Source organism: Serinus canaria, chromosome 3 (genome assembly GCF_022539315.1).
Source record: "Serinus canaria isolate serCan28SL12 chromosome 3, serCan2020, whole genome shotgun sequence".
NCBI classification, from domain to species: domain Eukaryota; kingdom Metazoa; phylum Chordata; class Aves; order Passeriformes; family Fringillidae; genus Serinus; species Serinus canaria.
In genome coordinates, this window is record NC_066316.1 from 54,217,956 (window position 1) to 54,239,864 (window position 21,909).

Here is a 21,909-nt window from a genome sequence, read left to right on the forward strand (position 1 = left end):
CCATTTGTCAAAAAGCACGAAGCCTGACTCTCCCTCCCTGACTCCAGCCATGCCTTTTACAGCACAAACCAGCTTCAGCAGGAGTGACTGAAGCCACCATGTCCCAGACTACACTGCTGCCCAGGCATTAGTGCAAGAGGAAGGAAAGCAGGGGGCAAAACCCTTGCTCCAAAGTGGCTAGAGCAGTGTTCTGTGGGCAGCTCAACTGAAAGAGAACTTTCTGCCTCTGAGAGTAGCTCTCCTTGCAACCAGCTCTCCCCTGGCACCTGCCTGCTCCCCGCTCCTCCTCCTCCTTACCTGGCTCTGGCCCTTGTCAGAACTCTGCACCCATCAGTTCAACTCCCTGAGCGTGCGGGGGCTGGGGAGAAAGATTTCTCCTTGATCAGCTGCAGGGGCTGCAGCAAGTGCTGCTGCCAGCACAGGGGTGGGAGGAGTGCTATGGGGCTAGAGGAAGAGGAGGAGGAGCAAGCCTCCTCCTTGTCAGCAGCACCCAAGGCTTCTTCACTGCTCCTGGGACTGCACCTCAGGAACGAGGGGCCAGACAGGAGCCCAGACCCTGCACAGAAGGTAAGCACCCCACCCCTCAGGTGAGGAGTACAACACAGAGCACAGGAACCATATGCCCATTTATTTTTTACTTTTTAATCATCTTCTTTCCTTTTTTCTTTTTTTAAGTGGTTTCTTTCCCACTTAACTTTCTAACCATCAGAGATGAAAGTGTTTCATCATGGAAACTTGTTAAAGCATTTCCAACCTTCCATCCCCACCTTTTTTTTTCTTTTTTTTCTTTTTAATCACAGAGTTCTACTTACAAGTTAGGGTTGATTTTAACAGTGTCAGCTAAACAAAAACGACAGCTTTTTTTGGCAAAACCACACTTTCTGAGGAAAAAGAAAAACTGCTCAACTCTGACAGCAACTAACATTCTGCAACCAATTTTCACACCTACTAATGCTTCTACCTCCTGCCTCATACCATAGATATACCATAAACCCACACAGCATTGCCCTAAATATAGCTTTCAATTCTTGTGCCTTTTCTGTTGTTTTTTCCTCAAATATCCATGCCATCCTAAAATGAGGCACCTTTTCTTTTTTTTTTCTTTTTTTTTTCCTCAACAGCTGTAAGAACTTCATTCCAATTTCCTCATTTTTTAATTCTACATAAATATTTCTTTAAGTTTCTTGGCACTTGGGCTTGGAGCAAATTTAGTTGCTCCCCATTTATGAGCGCATTTTTTAAAAGTATTTAATCTCATTTCTTTTCCAGGATAAGCTTATTACTCGCTAAGCAGCAGGAACATAGTGGTGCCATGTGGGAGATCAAATGATATAACCACAGCAGGTCCAAAATACAGCTACAAGGGTATAACAACCTCTTGGAGAAAATGAATCACTCCCACCAAAAATTTCCTGGGAATAACTTTCAGGAGTGGCAGAATTAGTGGCTTTGGAGAAAGTCAATCACTTCCCTTCTGTACAGTAAAAGCTGCCGTGGTTTGCCACGAGGTACAATTGGGTATCCTCAACACAGCAGAATATGTAGGAAAAGGCATCATCAGAGTTACTGCAAACAGTTACAAAACCGTCAACAAATGTGCACAAACTATTACTGTCCAAGTTATATGAAGCCAGTGATTTTAAGTAAGTCCTGTTTTGCTTTCACATGGTGGTTATGGCAGGGCATTACTGTACGACTCAGCGCTGAAAATTTCCATTTTCTAAGCACTTTGTTAATTTTAGCTCATTAATCCTCATGGCACTCTAGAAAGATAGGGTTAATTTCTAAAAACAGGGAAGCAACAGCAGAAGCATTGAGGTTTTTCTAACTCCTGCTATGTACCTTCAGCCAAATTGAGCTTGGTTTTTTAAAAAGGTCCCCTCTTCCAGCACTAACTGACTTTCAAAGGTGCTGCTTCAGAAAAACAGACTCAATATGCACAAGCAAATGTTGGAAATTATTTTTGAAAACTGTGGTCTTAACAGTGACTCACTCAACTCTACCCAAGCAATAAAGTATTAAACAGGACAGCCAGGGGACAGGTTTAGGAAAAACATGGTTTAGGAAAGCTAACACAGGTTTAGGAAAGCCACGTCCTGCTTGAACAACCTGACCTCATTTAATGACGAGATGAGCCAACCAGCGGATGAGGGAAAGGCTGTGGACATAGCCAGCCTGGCTTTCAGTAAAGCCCCCTTTGATGGGGCCTCCCACAGAATTTTCCTGGAGGAACTGCCAGTCCATGGCTTGGACAAGTGCACTTTCACTGGGTTAAAAACTGGCTGGATGGCTGGGCCCAGACAGGGGTGGTGAATGGAGTTAGATCCAGCTGCGTGGGTGCTGTTACTCTGGGCTCAGTGCTGGGGCCAGTCCTCTTTAATATATTATCAATGATCTGCACAAGGGGATGGAATGCCCCCTCAGCCAGTTTGCAGGTGACACCAAATTGGGTTGGAGTGTTGATCTGCTGGAGGGCAGGAAGGCTCTGCAGGGGGATCTCTGGACCAGTGGGCTGAGGCCAGTGGTACGAGGTTACACAAGGCAAGTGCCAGGTTCTGCACTTGGGTCACAACAGCCCCAGGCAGTGCTACAGGCTGGGGAGGGGTAGCTGGAAAGCAGCCCAGGGAAAAAGGACCTGGGGGTGTTGGTCAGGAGCTGAGCATGACCCAGCTGTGCCCAGGTGGCCAAGAAGGCCGATGGCATCCTGGCCTGGATCAGCAATGGTGTGGCCAGCAGGAGCAGGGCAGGGATTGTCCCCCTGCTCTCAGCACTGGTGAGGCTGCACCACGAGTGCTGTGTCCAGCTCTGGGTCCATCACTAAGGGAAAGATATTGAGGGGCTGGAGAGTGTCCAGAGAAGGGCAACAGAGCTGGGAAAGGGTCTGGAGAGTGAATCATGAAGAATGGCTGAGGGAGCTGGGGGTGTTCAGCCTGGAGGAAAGAAGGCCCAGAGGAGACTTTGTTGTTCTCTACAACTCCCTGAAAGGAGGCTGTAGCCAGGTGGGGGCTGTCCTCTTCTCCCAGAGAGCAAGTAACAGGACAAGAGGAAACGGCCTCAAGCTGCATGAGGGAATGTTCAGGTCGGACATCAGGAAGTATTTCTCCACTGAAAAGGCAGTTGGTTAAGCACTGGGATGTTCAGGGATGTACGTGGTGGAGTCACCATCCCCTGCAGCGTTCAGTGAACAGCTGGATGCGGCACTGAGTGCCGTGGTTTGGTTGGCATGGTGGCATTTGGTCAAACATTGGACTCGATGACCTTTAAGGTGTTTTCAACCTTAATGATTCTATGAATTTCCTAAAGATTGGATATGAATTTAAGAGTCCTTGGCCTCCAAATCATCATGGCTGGATCATTAAATATCCCCTCCACTAATCCAAAATCTTATTCAATTCCTGAGTAACAGGACACAGAACAGTTAAACCCTTTATGATTATCTATTAATTCAAAGTAATGCCATTTTCTTCTGTTTCCATTTGAACTGATCAGGTAATCAGACACTAAGCACTGAATTCAATTAACATAAAAGTTCTTCTCACGAAGCTTAATTTAGAACTATTTGTTCCCTTTCAGAATAAAATAAATCTTCCTTAACTGCTTTTAAGAAGAAAAGCAAATACACTATGTCCCTTTATCCACCAGTGCTTAAAGTATAATACATACTACAGCAATTTCCTATTATAATGGAGTATTTGCACAGGTTGCAAATTTATCCCTGAGGAATGAGGAATCTAGTGAATGGACACATACATTTATTACACTGAATACTCTGGGTAATGCTGGCCTATGATATCAAACCAACAAGCTTGATGATAGCCCTGATATAATTATGTAATTAATTAGCTCTATCATAATTTTTGGTTTATGACACTAACTTTTATGTGCCACTAGTCAATTTAATGGCATTTTAAATTGAAATAAGGCCCCTGAGAGAGATGCTACTTACTGAATCACAAATCTTGTATTCAGATTTCTTTTAATTTCAAAAGATGACCTAATAAAATTGCTTTATAATTAAATCCACTCTAACAACTTCTCCTATGTGATTCTTTCTCTTCTCCCATTCTTAATTACGAAAAAAATTCCAATCAGAAAACACTCGCCACCGTAATTATATGCAAAAATCAGTGATCTCTTTTTGTATCTCTTGCTACTCCCTTCACACAGCACTTCATCCTGGCTAGCCTTCCTGCAGAATTTTACTAGCACCCTCCAGAGTCACAGCAACGAAACTGCACCTTTTACTGAAAATCTCCTTAAATTTCCTTCTACCTTGTTTGAAAAATAGTCAAGGCGTGGGATGAAAGGGGAGCAAAGCCCTACGTACTTTCTATTTCAGACAGACATTCACCAGTGTTCTGGTATCACAAGGTGCGGTTCTCCAGTGAAGGATAAAGGAAGGGAGGGGCGTCCACGGCTTGCCTCCACCCCCAGTGGCAGAGCACCTCTATGTGCCACCTCCTATTTCCAGCTGAAAAGGCAACCCAGCAGCGGGCATTGGCACCTCCTGGGGGCTGGGGGGCCGTGATGTCATCCAGGAGCACTCCTCATCACATAGGCACCGTCCCTGCCTGGTGCTCCTCTCATGGCAACCCACCAGGATCTCAGCCTGACACAGCACTGCTAGGATTCATCCTCCACCCAGTGCTTAAAACAGTGGCATTACATGGAGTAAGGAATATGAGCAGGCAGAAGCACAACAATCCCCAGAAAAGCTCTTCCCATAGGCTTTATTCTGCACAATGGCCGCTGTCCCCAAGAGGAGCACCATGTCACTGGATGGGAGCAGGGCTCAAGGACTCCTTTCTGAGGTGAGGATGACTACTGCATTGAAGATACCCTGAATATAAGTGGTACTTTGCCATGCAGAAAGCATGGCAAACACAGAACAATACTCTCTTCTGAAAGCCATCACATCATTTCAACCACTGATGACTGGGAAATGGATGTGCTGGAGATACTCGAGATGACACAGAACAGTTGAGAGAACACTTGATAATACTGGATGGTAAAGACAAACAGATTTAAATATTATCAGTTCCCTGCAGACATAATCATATTCTGTTCCATTTCTGCTCCCTAAAAAAATAATAACAGACAGATATTGAGCACAAATGGAACTTAAACAGTTTTTACTTGTGTTTTTAAGGCAAGCACACAATTTTAATCATGACTGAGTTTTAAAAAACAGTGACATTTGAAGTGAGGTGGAAGTAATAGAATTATTGTCAATTTCTTACCATTTGCTGTGTTCTTTTTGAAGTTATCTAGAAACTCTTCCAGGAGCTGTGACTGGTTTGGAGGGGGTAACAAACTCTTGGGGTCTCTGGAAATGTCACCATCTGACCAGGACACACATAAGGGTTGCTGGGTACCACAATGGCTGGTTCTCACTGTCAGCATTACGCTTCTCTCTGAAAACAGTAACTCCATCTGCCTGAGATCAAGATCAGACACAGCCTCTCCATTTATGCTCAGGATTTCATTGCCTACTCGGAGCCCTGGCAGCATGTGAAAGCAAAGAAAGAAAAAGAAAAGGTAATATCATATAAAAAGGTCACAACTCAAACCTTATGCTGACCTGCTTTTTATCTTTTTGGTCTGAATTCAAACACCCTAATCCTACCTCAAGTCCACTAGAACCAATGGGAGCTTTATTTGTGCTATAATTACACAGATTGACCTCACGCTTGCTTACTTTGATAGGTGCTACCCACAGCACAGCAATCAAGTTGGTTTTGTTTAAAGATGCTACAGAACTGGGTGGGTGGGAGAGCAGCACAGCTTTCAAGAAGATTAGAACAGAGGCACCTCTCACAACCAGATACCATCCCTATACAGCACCATAACACATATTTCATCAGCTGTGAAGAGCAAGGCACTAGTCACACAGATCAAATTGTTCATGCAAAGCTGCAACAACCAAAGATGGAGGTTTTTATCAGCTTCTGTATAAATCTAAACAGTAGCAAGTGCTGTCTTTCTAAGTCAGCAAAACCAAGCAGATACTACCATCAGGTAGCAAATTCAGATCTCTGTCTCCATTTCTCTGGGGCTGTTTTTCAGACAGCAGAACCCACATGATGCTCACACGTGCCCATGAAGAGAGGCACAGTTTCTGAGCAGCGCAGTGGGAAGGTGCTCACAGAAATGTAGGCACAAAACTGCTCTGGGGAGGAAGGCTTTTTGCCAGCAAAAGTGGAAGCAATGGGTCATAGAAACTGATCAAGCCCATGAAGTTCCCTAGTGTGAGATGAACTCTTTCTGCAGTCTGTTCCTCTGTGCAAAAGCACTCAGTTGGATGGCTGAACACAGACTTTGTCTCCAAGGGTGAATAAGAACTGTCCCCACTACACTGAAAGGATAATTCAGTTACTCTGTATACACTATTTTTCCCACTATTGCATACTTTTCATGGTCTTCAGGAGAGAAAACTGTGAACAGTAAAAGCCAAGAAATATTTGAGACAGCATTACTAAAGCTCCTTCAAGTTTTTGGATTCAAAAAAGATAATGAATAGTTTTAAACACAAACAGGATACAATACCTTCCTTGTATGCCAGTCCATCAGGGAGAACATCACTTACAAAGATATGGGTGAGATGTTCATTCTCAGCAACTTGGGCTGTGACAGCAAAGCCTGAAGTAAAAGAGGTTTAAATCAAAAAAACTTTCTTGGGAACATTTCCCTTTTATTTCCTGTATTTAGTAGACTTTACACGAGAAGGAAGGTACTTCTCATGAGAACACACCCCCAGAGCATATAGAAATTATCACATGGTTACCCAGTCCATTGTAAGACCTGTTAAAATTAGTAAGACTTTTCAACTCCCAGAAAATGCTATGCTCTGATGCAAAAAAAAAAAAAAAAAAAAGTTTCAAAAAAAGTATTTTTGACCTGAGCTCCATGACATTTCCTTAACACAGCACAATCCATCTTTACATTAAGAACTCTGCAGAGTATCCATCAGACATAGAGGTGCATTAAACAATTCCAAAAAGTGGAAACACAAACTACAAAGCAACAAACTGTACTACACTAACAAGTGGGAAAGGTCAGAAAATAATAATTTAAAACTGACTTGCAGCTAAAGCACAGCATAAAGCTGCCTTACAAAGGTATCTTTGCAAGGTATGCAATTATTCCTAGGCATAACCACCTCCCCTGGACAAAAAGCCTGTCAGAATTAGTTCCAAAGTATACTTTTGATACTGTGCCAACAGAGGAGCTTCCAAAAAAAAAAAAAAAAAAAAAAAAAAGCAGACCTTGACCAGTACCTGACTGAGAGCACTTACTTATATTAGTCCTGGCAAAGGACATTCATATTTCTGACAAGCCCATGCTTCAATCATTCGGCCACTGTAGGAAAATTAGAAAGTGGACCCTTCCAAAACGTAAGAAATGCACTTGCCAGTGTAAAACAATCAGTTTGGGTCTTTGTTATAATGCCTTGGGTTCTTTGCAGACTCAGACTCTGAGCTATCAAGGATGGCTCTGTCTGCTCTCAGAAATTAAAAAGTCCCAAAGAGAGAAAGTAAGCAATGAGAAGAATAAAAAGAAGAATTCCTGAGAGCTTACCATAATCACTTATGTTTTCAGTCTTTGTAAGATGAACATGATAAACATTTAATGGACAAATTTCTATTTCATCATACACCTGTTAGAAAAGAACAGTAGCAGAAGTCATCAAAAATGAAAACACAAGCATCAAACCCCAGACACAGCATGAGAAGCAAGCACAAAATTCTTTGCATCAAGACTTGCTGCCTTTACATAGAGAACTGTGTTACTTTGCAATTATCACTGCTATTAGTGGGACTAAAGTTAAAAACCAAAAACCCACTCTGCAGTACAAGCTGCCACTTTACTTTTGTACTAAAAGCCTCATTCAAATCTTCAAACATTTCTTGAAAAAAGTGTTTGCGGTGCCTAGCTACTCAAAACTGTGAACTAAATGCAGTCCCAGAACATCTTTAAAACCTTATTTTAGGTCTAAATTTCCCATATTTGTAGGTGATAACTCAACTGCAGCTACTGACATCACAAAACTTCATCTAAAAGGAGTTATACTTCCCTGGTCTAGTATGTATTCATATGGTTCAGGAGCACAATACTCAGTATTTTCATCAACCAGTCTTCTGAGTTGTAGGCCATAGTGTCTTGGCTCCAGCTGTTTCATCTAAAGAAGAAAAAGAATGGAGTTTGGAATTCATTATTTATTTCCAGAATCCTAGAAGACAGAGAAATGACACACACACAACAAGCTTCTAAAATCATGCAAAAACAATCTCAAAAAGTAATTTTCCGCCTATTTTTGTAGTATAAACAAAACTAGATGCTTAAAATATAAGATTACAGTGCTATTTCTATTTTGCCTTATGATCCTCCCAAATCCTTTAATAAACTCTCTGCCTTGGCTATTAGAGTTACTGAGCACTAATATATGTTTCCAAAGATATCTCAACAGTCTTCTGTCCTTTTGAACTTAACACAGCACCTTTTTCTGTGACTGCTTCTGATGATTTAGTTCTGCTCAGCAGCTTTGGCTTCTGATGTAGAAAATGTGTGTGCATGTATGGGCAGTTAGGAGAGGAGATGGGATGGCAAGCAGGTTCCCTAAGGGTTGGCCTTTATTAGATTTTATTTTTATTGCTGGGTTTCATCTATGATCAGAGAGTTTCCCCTATTTTTTGTTACCACATGAGGTCAAAGCAAAGATCCTGTCTCAACAGGAAGCCAAAGGGAAATAGGGATATTCCCAAAGGATATTAGCCTGAAAGCGCTGAGCCCCTGATGGGAGGCTCTGAAAAAATCAGGATACTGGTGAGACCAAGGCACAAAACACTTCATTTTAGCATATTAATAGACCAACAGCTCTAAAACAGGAGGAAGCAACATTTCCAAAAGAAGAGGACTGACACCCTCCCTGAGGGTTATTTAACCCCCTTAACACATCTAAGCAGTTTACAAAATCTAACTCTACTGAGTAACTGGTAATTAACATTTATTACATGCTGCAGTTTACAAGTTACTTGTGTTCTGAATCCTGAAAAGTTGAATTCAAATGCACAAGTTGTTTTACAAGCACTATCCAAAAACCTCAGATGGAAAACAGCAATGAGAAAAGTATAAACGTTATAAAGCATGGATGAAGGGGGAAAATAAAACCCTAACAACTCTTCTGAACTTTAGGCTTATCCACATAGCATTCAAACATTTTCTGTTAAGAAGAAAGATTCCTTACACTCACCAGAGCAGAATGAAAATGTAAGAAGGAAAAGAACCAGGACAGATGAGCAGAAAGTATTCAGCATTAGAGAATGCTTATGAAAAGCTTTACACACAGAATAGAAAGACAAAATAAAACAGAAAAACATTTAAGAAAAAAAAATCAAGGAATTTAAAACTAAATTTTCATGCGATACAGACAATGAAAATTAAAAGTCAGCTTTACAATTACAAATATTTTGGAATGGTAGAGTAAGAGAGGTAAGGAATTTCCTTTTCCAACTTAATTTTACTTTTATAAATTTTATTTCCTCCTTTAGGGGTCTCGCACGGCGCCCCAAGGACTTCAAAATGTTCTGGCTCTTCCGCGCCACCTGGTGGCCAAGCCGTGTATCACACAATCCCTTTGCCTGACAGGCCCAGCCAAGTTTTCAAGAGTAAAGCCAAATATTAAACATTTTCTCAAGGATTCAGTCTCCACCCGGAGAAGCCACAAGAAGATAATTTCGTCTTAATGATGCCCTGGAGACGCATTGGGACTTGTCTAAATCAGAGTGCTTATTTTGATTTTAAAAACTATATATATTTACTCTGGATTGTTAAAAGCTTTTCTTCCCCCCCGCCCCCAGTATTAGCAATATTAGTGAAAAGAGCCTTTAAATTGGGTCCTTTCCTCCATTACAGTCTAAAACTTCATTAATGTCAAGCCAGTTCAATGAGTTCACATGGAAATTCACTGTAACCTATGCCAAAAGCTACAGCTGGATCTTGTCTGGCACAGGACTACTTTTTTTCCTGTTTTTACCCTTGTGAAGTAAATAAAATATATTTACCAGCTGGACAGAAAACAGAACTTGGGGGTAAAGAGTAATTTTTCCCAAAAAGCTCTTTAGCATCATTTAAGTGTCTTGAATTGTGAAGTTATAGAGTTCAAGCGCTGACACATATGGAGGCAAAAATGTTAGGTATATTACAGTGTTCCAGAGGTGCTGGTGTTTTGTCTGTAGCTAAAACTGGTATTTCTATTTTACCTTCAACCTGTGACTCAGTTTTCTGTTCCTGGTCCACAGCAATCCCTCTCAATTTGCCAGCACTGATCACAAGCGAACTCACTCTTTGAAATTCACAAATAGAGCTTGTATTTCATTAAAAGCTTATAAAGGTCATTTCAGAAGCAAACCTATATTATAGCCTTTGTCAGAGAGTCTTAAATGTCTTAATTTCCTACTGAAACTCAACCAGTCCCCGTTGCTCCTCTGTGATTAATCTGCACAGAACGACCGGGTTTGCTGCAAGGACAGCACAGAGTGGACATGTGCTGAGACTGCCCAGGGCTGACTACCTGGCTCATGGTCACTGCTCCCCAAGCACCCCCTGTGTGCTGGCTCCAGAAATGCTCTTGAAAACCTTTCCACAGCCCTGCTGCCTTAGCTACAGCACATTAAAACCACAACTAAGGAAAGGGAGCAGTGTGCCTTAAGCATCTCCCTGTTGCTGTCTCATTATGTATTATTAGTATTATATATTATCTCATTACTGAATTATTATATATAATGATAATCTTACCACTGTTTTCCCTAGTCATGCATCCGCTGATATACTACGTTCCTTCTCAAGTCCACAGCTATTTACAAGGAGCAATTGAGCATGAAAAATAAGTACCTTGCACGCCAAAGACAAAACATCCTCCACCCTGTGCTCTGGCTTGAGTGTCAGCGCCACAGCTTGGCCATCACAGAAATGAACGTACGTCTGTGTTTCCCAAGCATTCTCCTTCTGGATGCTCTCTGGCACTGAGCAGTAGACATTCAAAAAATCGTCGACTTGCTGCTGGAAACAAGAGAGAAAAGTATAACATATATGAATGTTAGAAAACAAAACCAAAAAAAAAACCAAAAAACCCCATTTCAATTAAATTAGCAGTTTGCAGTGGCTGTGATTCAAAAACAGTGCTGTGTATTTCCCCACTGCAATCCAGGCATAGTTTTGTTACCTGCTCTCATTCACTACTGAAGACCTGATTTTTAGAGCTTGCATTGAACTTGCTGTGCTTTCCCATGATGGAGTTTCATGCCTTTATCTCATACTAATCATTGATTTAACCAACTGTGGAAATATGTATCTACCTGGTTTTATATCACAGTGGAAATAAATTTTTAAGAAGAACTGACAACTACAATTTTACCTAACCAAAACATGTAAAATAACTCTGTAAATAAATAAATAAATAAATTGAATTAGTGTCATTTTGACAGAAGGTGACAACAAAATTCCAGCAGAGTGCACTGTGGAGCAAGGCCAGCCATAACAAAATAAAGGCCTAAAGTAGGAATAAAGTGCTCCTATTTTATTTACAGTTTGAGAACATTGTGTTTCATTGGCAGCATAGGGTTTTATGCCTGTTTACCATTTTGCTCCACATTCTCCCTCTTTCCAACACCACTCCGGCTTGATCAAATAACATCAGTCCTAAATAAATTCCCTGTCACTTTCTCACCCTTCATTTTCTCACTTTCTCTTGTACTGCACTTCAGGCTGCATGTTTCAAAGGAAGCCACACAGGAGAAGACAAACACCAAGAGCTGTTCAGAATTTGGAGTCTCACATATTATTTGGGTCAGCCTATTCAGCACATCACTTAATTGCCTATATCAAGGCATTTAAGTTTATGCAGATGGGGTCCCTTGATTCCCCATGCAGCCACTGGAAATGGACAATAACTCAAAAGAGTGGCAAGACTTCCACCCAAGGCATATCTTAAGATATCCTGAGCTGTTCCCAGGGATCCCTACCTCCTTCATACTTTTCGTTAGTATTTTTTATTTGCTTGCTGTGCTGGAGGGATTTGTTGCCTACATAAAGACCCTTGATTACACAATTCTGCCCCCTCTCCACTGGGACATAAGCCCAGGGGTGCACCACAATTAAAAGCTGCTGTAAAAGCTGCACAGAGCCTCTTTTTCTTGCTGCAGGCAGCAAAGTTATTGACAACAATCTGTCAATAGCAACAGAGAGACCGATATTCTTTTCTTTTTGCAAATAACAACTATAGCTGTAAAAACAGTGAACCAAGCAATCCTACCCAGGCAGTTACCAAAAAATGCAGAAATTCAGGTTACAGACAACCCAGATTGTGGCATAGTAATAATGTGAAACAAGAATAATAGTGGTTTGGTGAAATAATATTAATGAACTGAGTCTTTTCATTAATCTTGTCTGTCTTGCTCAACCGTCCCTTTTAACTAGTTGAACACGAAATTTCAATTAACACAGGTGATGGAAATCCTACTGAAATCCATCAATTTATACATAACAGGAGTCGTGTTCTGCTGCTGCAATTAACACAGTGTTGAAATCCACACCAGGAGAAGTTTGACCTTGGCAGCTGTAGGTACAGCCTGCTCGTAATGCTGGTGATGTTGAAGATAATTCCTGTGGAATTCTAGTCCTCTCAGCACTAAATCAACTGCCTGAGAATGAAGCCTGACCTACCTCCACAGTGTAAATAACAGAAAGGAGAAAGGGGCAAGGCAGGGAGGCTGTGAGAGATTAGAACACATGAGTCAGGCTGAATTTCCCTGGTGTCTTTCTCCAGGGAAAACCAATGCCATGCCTGCCTCAGCAAGGGAGGTTTGCAACTACTACATTGGTTTATTGCCCTGCAACACTAGCACTCCAAATCTGTGCAACTGGAATAAATCCCACTATTGCCAGAGATGAAAAAAACCCCATAACCCTTAATCCTCATATCATAGAGGATTAAGGTGATAAGAAATAGGTTCAAGGCCACCTTTTAATGTAAACCTTTATAACAGGACAGAAAGCTTTGCAGCCAATGTGAGCTACATCCTCTCCTTGCCGTGTACACTGATGCTCAAGCATACAATTTGAGATGAACTTCCCTCTGTTATTAAACATGACTGTGTTCCTTAACTGCAGTCAAGGAACTGTTGCTTCATCCACATTTTCCGTCTCAGAAAATCTGACATGAAAAGGGTTTTTTTTTTTTCCTGTTATGCCTGCAGTGACCAATTCCACAATAGTTCATTCATTCATTGCCACATGAAGTTATAACAACCCATCCAATTTTCCAGAAAGAGGCGCCAGGACTTGCAGACTGTCACATGTTGTGCCACAAGGCTGCTGCAGGACCAATAGGTTACTTCATAATTTCCTCCCACTCTTGGCCTCTAATTTTATCATCCTTTTCAGGGAAAATACAGCTTCCCTGGCAGACTTTGCTATTTGTCATACCCAGGCAGCATTTTATAAAAGTTTTGATGCTGTTTTTGTTTTTTTTTCATTTTAAATCAGTGAAACCAGGCTGATGCCAGAGTAACGGTTTTCAAAGTTATGATGAATCATTTCTGAGTTGTTGTATGATTCACCAAAATGTCAGGATCTTAAAAATGCCCACGCTGTATTTAATACCCATTGAAAAATGGTTTCAGAAATAGGGTTGAAATAATAAGGAAAAAAAATGTTTTTCTAGCTCCAGAGGTCTGCTCAGCACCTAAACTGTGCGTGTTTTTCTACTCTTGAAAGACAAGCCTGCTAAATTTTTACATCCTGGCCCAAAACCTGCAGCCATATTGACCTCTGATGGTCCCCCTCTACCTGGGGAACAGGGTTGTGCACCCCTACCTGAATTTGGAGAAGGCTGCTTTACCTAGAGCTGGGACAAGGAGACAGACCTTATCCCTTTGCTGACACTTCACCAAAGAGAGAGCATCTCATTCTGCCTGCTCCCTAGTTCAAAACATTTCTCTGTCTCCTCAGAAGGGTTCAGGAGGAGTAAATGCTCCTGTTAGGCCAGAGGACAGGAGAACCACAGCAGACCCTGCTGTATAAGGCAGCTGCATCAATCTCCCAGCCCCGAGGGGGTTGGCATCCAACCAAGGGACTGGTGTCACAGCCCTTCAGGAGGAACCTTCAGGGGCTGTGCCCAAGAGATTTGGCCACTTATGTGGCAAACTTTTCCATGTTTCAGCATGTTTGAACAGGAATGAATTGTGTTTGCTGTCTCTGAGATGGGAGATGGATGCCGTCTCACACCACACACAATGGTACATTCTGGAGGAATTTTTAAAGTGTTCTCTACAGGAGTTGATTTCAACCCCATAATTGCAATTTATTTTGAAAACAGAGAGTGATTTGTTTTAAATACTTTCCCACTCCAGGAAATAACAGGCAAGTGGCCAAGTAATAAAGGGAATTCTGGTATTTCAATCCATTTTTTCAAAGGACAAAATATGAAGATACTTTCAGAAGGCAAAACAGTGTTACAGGATTACAGGACAGCTGCTGTCAGTGGGAGATGTCCTTCCAGACTGGGGGATGGCAACACTGTGCCTCAGGGAGGCTGAAGAAATGGAGAAGGATCATGACTGAGGCCAGGCAGGCCAAAGCAGCAGATCTCCTCCTCCTGGGTATCAGAGAAGATCAATCACAGCTATTTACTTGGTAATGCAGCTGAGGGATGCTCCATTATTCTCCTTTACTTGGGCAATCTCCAGCTTTATATTAAATCTCACTTCTCTGATGGGATGGTCCACAGACTCTGCATAGATTTTATTGCCCTAAAACTCAAAATACAAAGGTTCTGTTGAAGCAGACAAAAGGGAAAAATATACCCTGGGTTTCATCTCTGGAAACCATTAAGGTCAGATTGGATGGGATTCTGAGCAGCCTGATCTAGTTGAAGATTTTCATGTTTATGGCAGGGGGTTGGACTATAAAGGTCTGACCTATAAAGGTCTCCTCCAGTCCCAGCCATCCTATGATTTGCCATACTGTGAAAGATGCTTTCAAACAAGTTCAGCACCAAGTCTCTCTCACAGTGTTCTGACTGTATGCATTAGTGTGTGAAGAAGCTTCCAGGGGCTTGGTTTGTTTTGGTTTGGTTTTGTTTTTTAAAGCTTACCATGAATGTTCAGAAACTCATGTTGAAGTGGTTTCATTAGCAGAGATATAATCCTCTTATCTAACAATAAATACATTTTATGAACCTCTTTAGGTCTGTGAACCAGCCCCACCATTACCTTAGCGAAATGCATTCAGGAATTCAAAACAATGATGATGCAGAATGAGAACAGGGATATCATACCTCAGCAGAGTTGGCTGAATTCTGCATGCCAGCAAATCCATGTCCTCCTGCTGAATCAAAAACCTATTGAAAACATCACAGACAAATAAGTAGGTTGAACAAATAAACACCTTTGCTTCTGACTGTTTTAGGTAAATGCATCGAAAAAACAAAAAATAAAATTAAATTAAGGAATATATATCAACCTGCTAAGCCCCAGGGATCTTTTGTACCTTTTATTGCTTTATTCTGACTAGAAGTAATAAAGAAATACAACTCTCTCCATATAAATAAAATTGAAGGAGTTTTTCTCTTTAAAGCTACATGCACACTCAGATTAAAATATGTATAAAACATGTTCTTGTTTTTTTCTATCTACTATTTAGTAATAAGATTAAAGTCATTTACCTTCAAACCATACACTATACTGGAATTATAAATTTCACCCTTCAGGATACTGTTAGGGAGAGCTACAAATCTCATCATGACTTCAAGGGACTATTTCAAATCATTGTTGCTGGTTTCTAAAACCTCCTACCCTACAGTTTTTCATCTTTTCTAACCAGTTTTGTTGGCGCTATCGACTGAAACTTTTAGCTGAGCTTTAAAGGCATAGTTGACCCATACCCCACACTATTAAGCAACAAAAGTAGCTGACTACTGTGTCTGCTTTGGAAGTGATGAAGGCAGGACCTCAACTGTGCATTGCCCACATGCTTTGGAAATTTAACTACTTGTATCTCACAAAGGTGCTAAGATTTTTTTAAAATAAAGTAAATGGCTATGGATACAAATATTTCAGTAATATTTCAATAAAAGGCTCCTGCAAACACAAGGATAGGCCTATACACTTTACATATGACATTGAGATTTGCAAATAATAACATTACCCTCCTAAACTGCAAATTTAAAAACCATCTTTTCAACTCCTTCTGCAGTCAACCAATTAGGACAATATCAGACTTAGAGTTGAGCTTTTGGGAGGTTCTGGTATTAGCAAGCCTTTCAGATAATCCGAGACAACAAACTCTCTAGATTTCATACAAAATCCAGTTTCTGCCTAAAAGGTACCACTTCTGAACTTCTATGTCTCACCCATAGATATAATCAAAGTATTTTATAGCTTATGATTTCTCAAAACAGTTCACCATTTAGACATAAGAAAGCAGATAAGCATTTAAGAAACTGAGGATAATGTGAGCCTAGACATCCCCCATCTGCTACAGTTCAGTTTTATGAACTGATTTGTAGAAGACTGAGCCACTTCATTAATGCTTACGAAAGCTTCCCAGCACAGAAAACTCTGAACATTTTTATTAAAGCCATAAAAATAAACAAGATAAAATTAAAAGCTTCCCTGACACAATGATCTTCAAGAACATACCATCTGATTTTGAAGCTAGGGTACTGTAGATTAAAGCATACCAGCTACAGTCAAATGAACTTAAATTCAAGAAAGTAAGACTTTTTTAATCTATTGTTTGACAGAAACACCTCAACACAGTAAGCAGGGAAGGAACATCCATTTCTCTGCTTTACCTGGTTGGCTGAAAGAGACAAGAAAAGATATCCTCAGGCCTATTCTGATTTTGATATAGAATTATGTGCACATACACAAGTCTGAGCAAGGATGTGGCTCTCTATTACACCATCTTCTAGGTTCATGGGTCAGTTTTCAAGCCATGCCCATAAAAATTCCTCACTTTCATGGGCAACACTCAGCATTTAAATTTCCTTACTTATATTGCAAGATGTTTAATTACAAAAGGAAAAAAAATCAGGAACTCCAGCTTGTCTATGAAAATGAAAACATTTTCGGGCCAGCTGGTTGCAAGGTTTGGAATAAGAAGGGTAGACACCCATTGGGGGCACCTCTGCCTGTGACAGGCCTCCCTTCTCTTTGCTCAGAAAAGCACTGGGAGGGCAGCAGGAGCCTCCTCTCCTTGCCAGAGCTATAATATTCCCTGTCCCTGAGCTCCACAGAATCCCCTTCATGGGCTATAAAGCACATGAGAAGATGTATTACCCAGTTAAAAACATGCAAGGTATCAGCTCTGCTGGGGACAGAGCTAAAGGGTGTAACATTCCTTCCCTCAGTGCTCAGAGTAATAAAGAAATAGAGGTGCAGGACTCCCAGACCAGACTCTGCTGCTGAGGAACACAGGGGAAGTTATGTGAAAAGGATGACCTAGGGAAAATTTCTCCTTTAGTTCCTTCTATTGTAAGGCAGACTTGAGTTTTATTAATCATTTTCACCATGTTAACACACCTCAATCAATATGCTAAAATGTGTAACAGGCAGAAGTTTAATGCCAGTGTAATACATAGATATTTACCTATTAAAAATACAAACCACTAGACCAGAAAATCCTGATGAGTTATTTTGCAACATGAAATCTGTTGGATCAGCTCTGTGTCTCAAGCAGGACATGTACAGATAGGCTTGTTTAAATATTCTGCAACAGACTACCACGCATGCAAGAACAGACAATTTTCAAATGCTGATCAGAGATTTTCTGACTAATAAAATCAAGGGCCAAGAACAAAGTTACCTAATGAACAATGCCCAAATTCTGCTTTGCAGGAGCAACAGCAGACATGGCAGAGGCTAGTGAAAACAGGAGTGCTCTGACTGAGAATGCACCTCTGTAACTTCAGCCTCACTGCCAAGAAGCATCTCTGCTCTTGTTTACCTTTTTTTCAGGGAAAAGGCAGCAAACTTTTGTTTTGCATATAACTGAGTTTTTATTGAGAAAACACAGACTCCTGAAGTGTGGAGCTTGCACTAAATGTAAGCATGGGCCATTAGTTCCGCCAAGAGAAAAAGATGCTGTGGTTTCAGCAGCAGTGCAGCCCTTCAGTGTGGGCACACATCAGCATGGACCCTCTCCCTAGAGCCAGCCTGACCCTGCACACCAAACCTGTGCCAAGGCTTCAGTAAACTGGTTTGGCACTATTAGTCAGCTGTCTGTACTGAGAGCTGACTCCCTGCATGACAGCAGTCTTCTCCTGGTGGCTAAAATGTACTTCCAGACAGTGTGTGTTGCTTTAAGAGGCCATGCCAAAGATGTCTGTCTTTGCACAGTCTCTTTTTCCCTTGAAGACTCACCTACGTCACTTTAATAAATTGCAACAGTGCTTCAGAGTCCCAGTCACAAACAAGCACACACTGCATTAAGGACTGTGCAGAGAGGCTATCTTGAAAGAAACCCTACATCCAAACAGTTTGCAGTGTGCCAGAAGGGAAGTTTTGTTACAAATTCTAGCCTGATGTTCTTATGCTGACAATAATGAAATTACTGGGTCAAAACCTGTCCTTCACCAATCTTATTTATCACAGAAAAACCCAAATTAGACATAAACTCTCCACAGGTGATGATCCCATTGCAAGTTTGCCAAACCTACTGAAACCTTGGATGTAGGTTTGATGGACAAATGTCTTCTACCCCGTGCACCAACAGCACCTTGCAGGATGAACTCCAGGAGAAACAAGCCATTCTATGCCATCCCCAGCAAGTAAGATCTACCTGAGTTATGGAGGGTCGCTTTTCTTTTCCTTTTCTTGCCAATGTGTCCAGTCCTTTCAGAGAAGAAAACAAACCCTTCTTATTTCGAACCCTCTGGGACAGAGACAGGGTACGTTTCCTGAGAGCAGCTTCATCCCTGGAGCAGATCTATTGAAACACAGAGACAGACCCTCTTGTATCACTTTAATAACAGCAAAATATTGACAGTTATTTCAACCTGAAGCATCACATGGGGGCTACTTCAGTTCATCTCAATGTAACATGCCAAAGTGCAAGGACAGTGTTTTAAGCTTTCAGCAGTGATGTTTGTTTCAGTATTCCAGGGGCATGGCAGCATAATTTTTTTGTCATGGGGCAAAATTAGTAGCCATAGGAAGGGAGAATCTGAGAAAATATTGCTCTGTAAAACAAAAGCTAATGAAAAGGCTCTGAATAAGAATGATAACCTATCATTCAGATATGAAATTTCTAGAGGAAGACAGACTCTCCAAATTGCCAAACATAGGAGCTAAATGCTATGGCTTTGAGTTATTAACAAGGAATGGCACAAACCACACAGATAAAAACAGTGGCAGAGAGGAACACATTCCCTGACGGGTCTTTCAGTGCTACTCTTCAGACTTTTCATGCAGCAAATGTGGTCCAGACCTCTCTGCCAAGATCAGCCTTACAGCCCTGCCAAGGCTGAAGAGCAGAGGTGAACCTGCTACTGCTGTACTTCCCTTGAAGCTGACGAGGCGGCATCAGGTTACAGCTGAGGATCTCACTCATTCTTCTTTAGAAACACAGCCCACAGTTCTTAAAAAAAGTGACATTTAATTTTGAATTGTCTCTAGCTTTAGCCCGTTCTAAGAATACTTCCTTTTTAGGAGGGACTCCAAGTCTGGAGTTCTCTGGGGCAAAAAAACCAAAAGCCATGGCCATATCCTGTAGAAGAAAATGTATTTGCAGTCAAGGAGCAGGCAGAGAGGGTAAGAAGGCTACAGGGATGCCTGAGCAATGCATGTGGGTGCAGCCATGTATTATCCCAGCACAATTCCACATTTAAGCACACCCCTGGACGTGCATTTGGACTTACCAGTGCATGGAAGGATGAGACAGAGAAAATGCCGAGCCTCCCCAGTGCCAGTTTTGAAGGACGGCTGGCAGCAGCCAAAAGGCTCTTTGGGTTTGGGAGCTCCCCACCTTGCAAACTGGATAGGTAACATCGCATTCGGAAAAGGTCCATGTTAAATTTTTCCAGGTTTTGTTCCCATTGCTGGATCTGTTTGGATATAAAAAGGGACAATTAAATGGGGGAAAAATGCCTTTGTGGGCTGCACTGAAAATTCGAGCGCTTCCCCAAACCCAGAGTAAATTGCTTTCATCTGGTCGTATATGGATTGGATTAGTTATTCCCTGCCAAAACGCATTCAGTCATATTGGGTTACATCAACCCAAAAGATGACTTGAAATAAAACGAAGCTGGTGGTCTTAAACACATACTGACAAGATGAACATACCATGAACTTCGGGTAGTTTGATAGCCACAAAAACAGTTACATAAAAACACAACCCTGTGGTTCACAAAAGCTTGCTGCATTTTTTTTTTTTTTCTTTTTCTTTCTTCCCTCCCACCACCCCCTTCTTTTTGGAAATTAGTTTTAGGTTTTTTAGCTTAGATTGTGTAGCTGGCTGGCTGGCTGAAAGCAAACTAGAAAACAGCTACTCTAACACACTGTGAAAAGCAAAGCAGCTACAGCAGTAGGTTCTCTTCATTCTTTACTACCATCCTATGGTTGTTGTAACTGTAAACAGGAGACAATACTGCAAACTGCAAAAACAGCTATGTAGACCCAATACAAAAAAGAAGGAAAGTAAATATGCAATTCTTAAAATATATCTAGCACAGGTACGTTAAGATCTAACAATTTAGCCCAGTTTCAATGTAAAATTAGAAAGTGAAGACTCAAATATTTACTAGACTGAAAGCTCTGAATCAAGGTTTAGATGACAGACTTTAAGTATTTGTGTTCATACACACTCATTTAAATATATTCACACTCATATAAAACATACACACTTATTTAAACACATATTCTTATGCACTGCACCAAAGTCAAATTTTGCTCTTCATTTCCCCAATTTACATAGTGGTACTTGCAGCAAAAATCTGCCTTCCAGTTGTACAACTAATGTACATCACACAGCAATACCTATAGGTAGTGCAAATAAAAAAGGCAGCACACACTGATAAATGAGAAGGCAGAAAAGGCATGTCCATTAGGTCAAGGAACACTGAGACTGGGTACTGATAAAATCCCCTGACAGCACTGAGCTTCCAGTGTCAGCTCCAATCACTGCAGGCTGCCTGTTCAACAGGTGGTTTAGGGCTGTGCAGAAAGTTCGTCACGTTTTCTTTAATGAGCATTTCTTCATACCTTTTTCTGGCACACCTGCCTGCCCCATGTGCACAAGACATTATCACCTCACACTAGGATTAGCCAAGGCTGGGACAAGCACCTCTGTGGCTCAGGAAACAAGCTGACAAATATAAAAACCTCAGGTGGACTATGTCCTTAAGGCTTGTTTAGAAGGAAAATCAGTTCAGTTTCCTTATAATGCTGCCAAATATTTCAAGAATTAAACAAGTATTTTGCCACTTTACTTTCAAGAATTAAGACGTAAACAGAGAAAGGGCAAAATAGGCCCTGTTAACAACATGGTGCGAAGGTTTTTGCTACAGCTGATAGAGACCTCACCCAGTCCAGCTTCCTTACACGTGTGCTCACAAATTGTTGAGTCAGTTATGAGGAAAATCTTATTTGGTGAGTAGGGTGCAGAAATAGAAGACAATATACCATTTTGTACAGGTATGAATGCAAAATTGTAATTCACAGTACACTTGAAAAATCTTTCAAAGAACGACTATTAAAACCAAAAGAGAGAATTTACAAAAGCTTATAGTGAGATCAATTCTCAGAGGTCTAGTGAAAATGGACATACACATAACAAAGATGCCTTGTCTAATCTCTCATCACAAACATTTGAAACACCCATCCTCTGCACTCCAGAAAGAATAATCTTTCT

The 21,909-nt window shown here is 41.2% G+C and overlaps 1 protein-coding gene across 1 annotated transcript in view; it reads right to left on the bottom strand.

Annotated features, from left to right (window-relative positions):
- TIAM2 (TIAM Rac1 associated GEF 2) overlaps nt 1-21,909 on the bottom strand; it is an 88,432-nt gene that overhangs the window by 45,026 nt on the left and 21,497 nt on the right. Inside the window, 8 exon segments of the mRNA XM_050972855.1 lie at nt 5,241-5,501; nt 6,547-6,639; nt 7,579-7,656; nt 8,074-8,179; nt 10,891-11,058; nt 15,335-15,397; nt 18,841-18,987; nt 19,919-20,104. Coding sequence (XP_050828812.1) covers nt 5,241-5,501; nt 6,547-6,639; nt 7,579-7,656; nt 8,074-8,179; nt 10,891-11,058; nt 15,335-15,397; nt 18,841-18,987; nt 19,919-20,104 — 1,102 coding nt within the window.